At 33.2% G+C, this 5,502-nt stretch overlaps 1 protein-coding gene across 1 annotated transcript in view; it reads left to right on the top strand.

The window, feature by feature from the left end:
* The first annotated feature begins 3,481 nt into the window (after window positions 1-3,481).
* The window catches only part of LOC110114039 (F-box protein At4g00755), a 19,503-nt gene continuing 17,482 nt past the window's right edge, over window positions 3,482-5,502 (top strand). Inside the window, exons 1-2 of the mRNA XM_020846788.2 lie at window positions 3,482-3,637; window positions 3,712-3,848. Coding sequence (XP_020702447.1) covers window positions 3,573-3,637; window positions 3,712-3,848 — 202 coding nt within the window. The 5' untranslated portion in view covers window positions 3,482-3,572. The remainder of the gene's footprint in view (window positions 3,638-3,711; window positions 3,849-5,502) is intronic.

Here is a 5,502-nt window from a genome sequence, read left to right as displayed (position 1 = left end):
GCCCTGAATAGATTCTGGCTGATGTCAATCATCTAGTCCATCATCCTGGCCGATACTGCGATCGGCCCGACCGATGTGATCATATCAACCAGCCTTAATTTCTTTCCATAATTGCCAGATTAATTTAGGCATAATTGTGTTGTATCGTCTAGGACAATATGGAGCTCATCCGGGCTGATAATTTAAAATAAAGAATACCTAAATTGATCATTGCGGCTGATTCTTTCTGATTTGAGCCTATCGTCCTGACATATACAAGTATCGTCCAAGACGATTTGCTTAATGACGGCTGCTTAATTAGGATGCTCTAATTAGGATTTCTATTTTTAGTTGAATCATCCTGACCGATAGGAACATCGTCCATGCCAATGTACTCAAAACAGAAAAACTCAGAAAACCCCTCAAGTGTGTGTGTGTGCAAGGTTACATAGCATCAGGAACCACTTTTACAATTGACTCAAGAAAGGAAAAAATATAGACTTGACTCAACCTAAATCTACTCGATCTTGAGCTGGCTTGAGTTTCATTCGATCGTGTGATCCTGAAAAGTTAGTAGGCAAAGCTGTCATCGAAAAACATGAATGTTTGCTATCATCAAAAGTCTAATCCATAATCTCAGATTTGCAATATTTCTCATTTTCTTCTCTACTGCATCAAGCTGCCTGTGATTCACTCCTTACTCATAAGCAATGAGTGATCCAAATGAGTTATCAATTGAATAAGCATTTATATCCTTAGATTTGGTAATGACAATTATTTTTGCATAAAAGGAAGAATGTAAATATCTCATAATCTAGTTAACTTTTTCATAATTTGTGAGTTCTCTTCCTAAGGCATGTAGGAATGTTACAATTTATATAAACATAATATACATTTTAGAGATAGATTCGTTAGGTTTTATGCGGAAAAGTTTTTAATCATGAAGAAGAATGTCCAACCTAGATTGTTTAACTTTCTTTGTTCCTTCATAAGTAATGCATAGTTTGTTCCAAATCTCTTTACCAGTTGTACAAGTGAAAACACACATATAATCTTCAGATTTAAGGCACAGAAAAAATAGTTTAGACATTTTACATTCAGTTGTGCTAAATCTCTATCATCAGTAGTCCATTTAGAAAAAGGGATTTCAATTTTAACACCATTTACTAATCTAAAGGATGGAGAATAGCCATCATGAATTAGCATCCACATACGATAATCAATTGATTGTAAAAATGTGGACATGTAAGTTTTTCAAAAATAAAAAAGAATATTATCAAAAAGAGGTGGTATAGTAATTGAATATCCTTCCATGGTGCTTCTATTTCCAAATTAAGCATGGATCTTAATTCAAAAGTTTTCTAAAACTTAATCTAATAAATCTCGCTCTGATACTACTTGAAAGTTCATGAGGGGTATTAAATCCTAAAGAACTAGTCTAGATGCTAACCAAGAGTGGGGTGAATTAGTTATTTAAAAATATTTTAATGAAAAAGAATTATTTTTGAATTTTTTTAAACAAAGGATTTATGTAAAAGAAAAACTAATTTAACAATGACAAAGATCAGGGATATCGACCACAGATCAAATAAAAAAAATGCAAAAATTAAAATACGAAAAAATAAATAGAAAACACACACCAAATTTTATAGTGATTCGAATAACTTGACCTACGTCCTCTCCTTGGAGACTCACTCTCCAAGTATTACACTAAATAGAAGTGACTCTCCTTTTGCTCCCGAAGCAAGGCGGAGAAGCCCTTACAAAATCTTTCCACCGACATGGTGAGGCAGACAACCTTAAATCCTTTTACTCCCTCATGGAGTAAACATAGAACCTAAAAATTCTTTTTCAACCATATAGTGAAGGTAAAATACTTGGAAATCCTTTTACTTTCTTATGGAGTAGGCAGAGAACCTTGATATAATGCTGATGAAGATCTTCCGAAAGCCACCAAGGAACCAGAGAAGCAACTTGAAGAAGATAATGAACACCGTGCTTGGAGCAACCTTTGTGAATTCCTCACAACTCCCTCTCATAAGGATCTCTCTCTCTCGCTCTCCCTCTCTCTCTCTCAAGCTCCCCTCTTCCTTCTCTAAGCTCTCTCTCAGATCTCCTCCATAGCAAAAAAAACATCTTAAGTTATAATGAGAGAGCTTAAATAGAGAGCCTCCAAAAGATGTCCTAAATTTCAATTTTATGCTACTGATCGTCCTGTACGATTAGTAAAAAATAACCATTTCAGCCAATATGAATTACATTGTCCTGTACGATTTGTTCAATTGTAATAGGCATATCATCCTATACGATTAAAATATCATCTTGGACTATTATAATAAAATTATTGAACTTCGTCTAGTATGTTGCCTTGTCGTTCCATGCACTTCTCTATCGTCTAGTACGAAACGAGTCAATCGCCTATATGATTAGTTGAAAAATTATGGTATTCTCTTGGTACGACAGGTGGCGATCCCTTATCGTCTAGTGCCTGTTCTCTATCGTTTAGGACGATCGTCACCAATCATCCAGTAAGATCGGATCGATTTAAGTTTTATCATAATTGTTCTCCTAATCTCTTGATTAATATAGGCATGATTGTTATTTATCGTCCAGGACGATGTGGATCGTCCTGTACGATATATATAAATTTTGAATTTGAAAATACTGCCAAAATTGTGATTGGCGGCTATTTTTCACAATATGAATTGATCGTCTTGTATGATATGGATTGTACAATATGATTAATTTAATCTCACTTTTTTTATTTTTTTATTTTTTTTTATTTTTTATTTTTTTTATCATCAAAATCATTTTACTTGGGCCTATATTTGCATCAGGTAAAACCGTAGATGGCAAATTATCTTATTAGGGCAACAACTGACACAGGGAGATTGAGAGGATAAAGAGTCCTTGAGCCTGGTAGTGGTAGGTGAATAGAGTGTGAAGTCCCTATGATAGGTGCTATTTTGTAGCTGAGTCTAGTGAGCTCGAAGTAGGAGGATCTGATTGAGATAAGTGGCAATTTGTTTACTTTATGAGAAACTTCTTGGTTGTCTAGTGTAAGGCGAGCTCATCGACAAATGTAGTGAGTGACACCCATCGTTCTCCTTGGGCGAGTTCCTCCACTGGTCCCGGGCAAGCTGTTTGAGGGATCTGCTCCTAAGAGAGAATACCCCCATTACGTCTTGGTCGGTACCTGCTAAAATATATGAGAAGTCGATTATAGGTATATATATGAAATCAAAATTTCACTAGTTAACCTCATACATATTTTGATTTAAAATAAGAAAGCTCAAATATAAAAAATTAGTTTCATGTAATATTTAATCAAATATGTTTTATACTCAATTAATCAAGCAGAAAAATTTTTAGCCATAATTAAATATTTTAATGGAAAAAATTTGATTATATTTAGATATTTTAATAATTAATTGTTTTTTAATTGATTAGCGAAACTAAAGCAAATTGATAAACCGAAAAAAAAAATCCCCAATAATAAAAAAGAAGGATATAGCCTAATTCGTGAACTGAGGTGTCGACGGTCACGAGCCCAGCCGGCGCTGCGGACAATCTTAAGTAGTCCTCACACATTCATGTTAGGGTATTATCAACTTCTTTTAGAAATTGCTATAGATTCAGAACGAGGAGCCGTAAAGAGGTAAAGATGATTTTGTTGCATTGCGATTTCTGGGTTGTTGAGTCTTGATGTTGTTCATGTGGTGTTGTATTAAGGTTGGAAGCGATGGAGAGTTGTCGAGATTTTGTTGACTGGTTGGGGCCGGACGCGTCTTCCAGCGTGTTCATACTTCTCGACAATCCCACGGATCTCATGAGCGTCAGCGCGGTTTCCCGATCATGGCGGAGGCTCGGTGAGAGTTCCCTCTTTTCCTTTTTGCTGATTGAATTAGAATATACTTGTCGTGGGTTTCCTCGTTAGATTTTGTTTCATTTGAAACTATTCATATTAATATTTGAGCAATTTTATTATGTCGAATCTTGATTTGTTTGTGAGTAACATCTTAATCTTACCAGTCAACAAAATCTCGACAACTCGATAAGACTGATTAAGTAAGAGTAAGCTAGAGAGAGAAAGATAATTTAATAAGGATGATTAAGAGTAAGCTAGAGAAAGAAAGATAATCTAAAGTGAGAAGTTTTAATTTTACTAGATTGTAGAATGTATAAGACTTGAGCCAAAGAGATTTTATGTGGAACATTCATGCTATGAACCTCTGTTTATAGGGTTGTGTTGAGGCAGAGTGTTATAGGGAAAGATATATTTAAATTTTAATCTACATAAATAAAAAGTGAATAGCAATGTTTTAATAAATGCTTGTTCTAACTACATGAGTGTAGCCAAAAATAAATATAGAATAAATATTACTTGCTTGGTAAAAATTGAATCCATGCCAAGTTTTTTGCTAAGTTCACATGAATATGCTAAATACCGACAAGAAGCTTGAATGCTTAGGCGAACTGCCGTGGTGAATTGGGGTGAATTGCTTGGATTAAATACTTGATTGTTTTGGTGATTAGGCCTCGTCGGCCGTAAGGTTGGACCAAGTATATTAAATAAGGTGTTTTTTTATTAGCTTGATGATTGCAATGGATTGATTTTTTAAATTTGTCCGACTAGTTTTGATCATAATTAATTGGGTCAACTTGAATGGTACTTGATCCAGTGATATTTAGATTTACTTTTAGTTTTTCAATTGTCTTATATCTTTAGATAATATTTTTAAAAATTAAAGCATTAATTAAATCATCATGATGAACTGTCACATCATTAATTATGATGATTTGGTTGGTAACACCTTAACTCTATAAATAGGAGTATGAGAATGTCATTTGAAGATTGCACTAGTTCAATCATTTTATTCTTTTGTCTTGTTCTGTAACTTTTCTTCTTCAAATAAAGAGGAATCGCATTCCTGAGCTCAAGGCTAATGATTATCATAATAAAGGCCTGATTGGAAATATTGTTAAGAAATGTTGAAGGAAAAATTAAGACAAATGGAGGAAGAGATTTTTTTTTTCAAGAAGCTGCCACTTAAGAAGGTGACAATAGTAAAGTGATTATTGATTTTGAGACTTAGGCTTCATCTGGTTGGGTTGTTGCTTATGTCGAATAGAATTTTGAAGATGTTTATAAAAATGAGTTTAAAAAATCTTGTTTCAATAATGGATTGTTGTTTGAGTAAATTTCTTTTGAAGTGCGTACTAAAACCTGAAAGTTGATATTAATTGTTTGGTCATGTGTTCAACTCTAGCAATTTTAGAATAAAAGATTAAATTACACTTCTTCGAAATTTAAATAAATGTAATTAATTTTTATTGTTTTAAAATAAAAAGTATATGTTTGAGTAAATTTCTTTTGAAGTGCGTACTAAAACCTGAAAGTTGATATTAATTGTTTGGTCATGTGTTCAACTCTAGCAATTTTAGAATAAAAGATTAAATTACACTTCTTCGAAATTTAAATAAATGTAATTAATTTTTATTGTTTTAAAATAAAAAGTATAT

The sequence above is a fragment of the Dendrobium catenatum genome, unplaced genomic scaffold, assembly GCF_001605985.2.
Source record: "Dendrobium catenatum unplaced genomic scaffold, ASM160598v2 fragScaff_scaffold_325, whole genome shotgun sequence".
Classification (NCBI taxonomy): Eukaryota; Viridiplantae; Streptophyta; class Magnoliopsida; order Asparagales; family Orchidaceae; genus Dendrobium; species Dendrobium catenatum.
The sequence above is the reverse complement of the archived record's forward strand: the minus strand, read 5'-3'. Positions and strand labels throughout refer to the sequence as shown.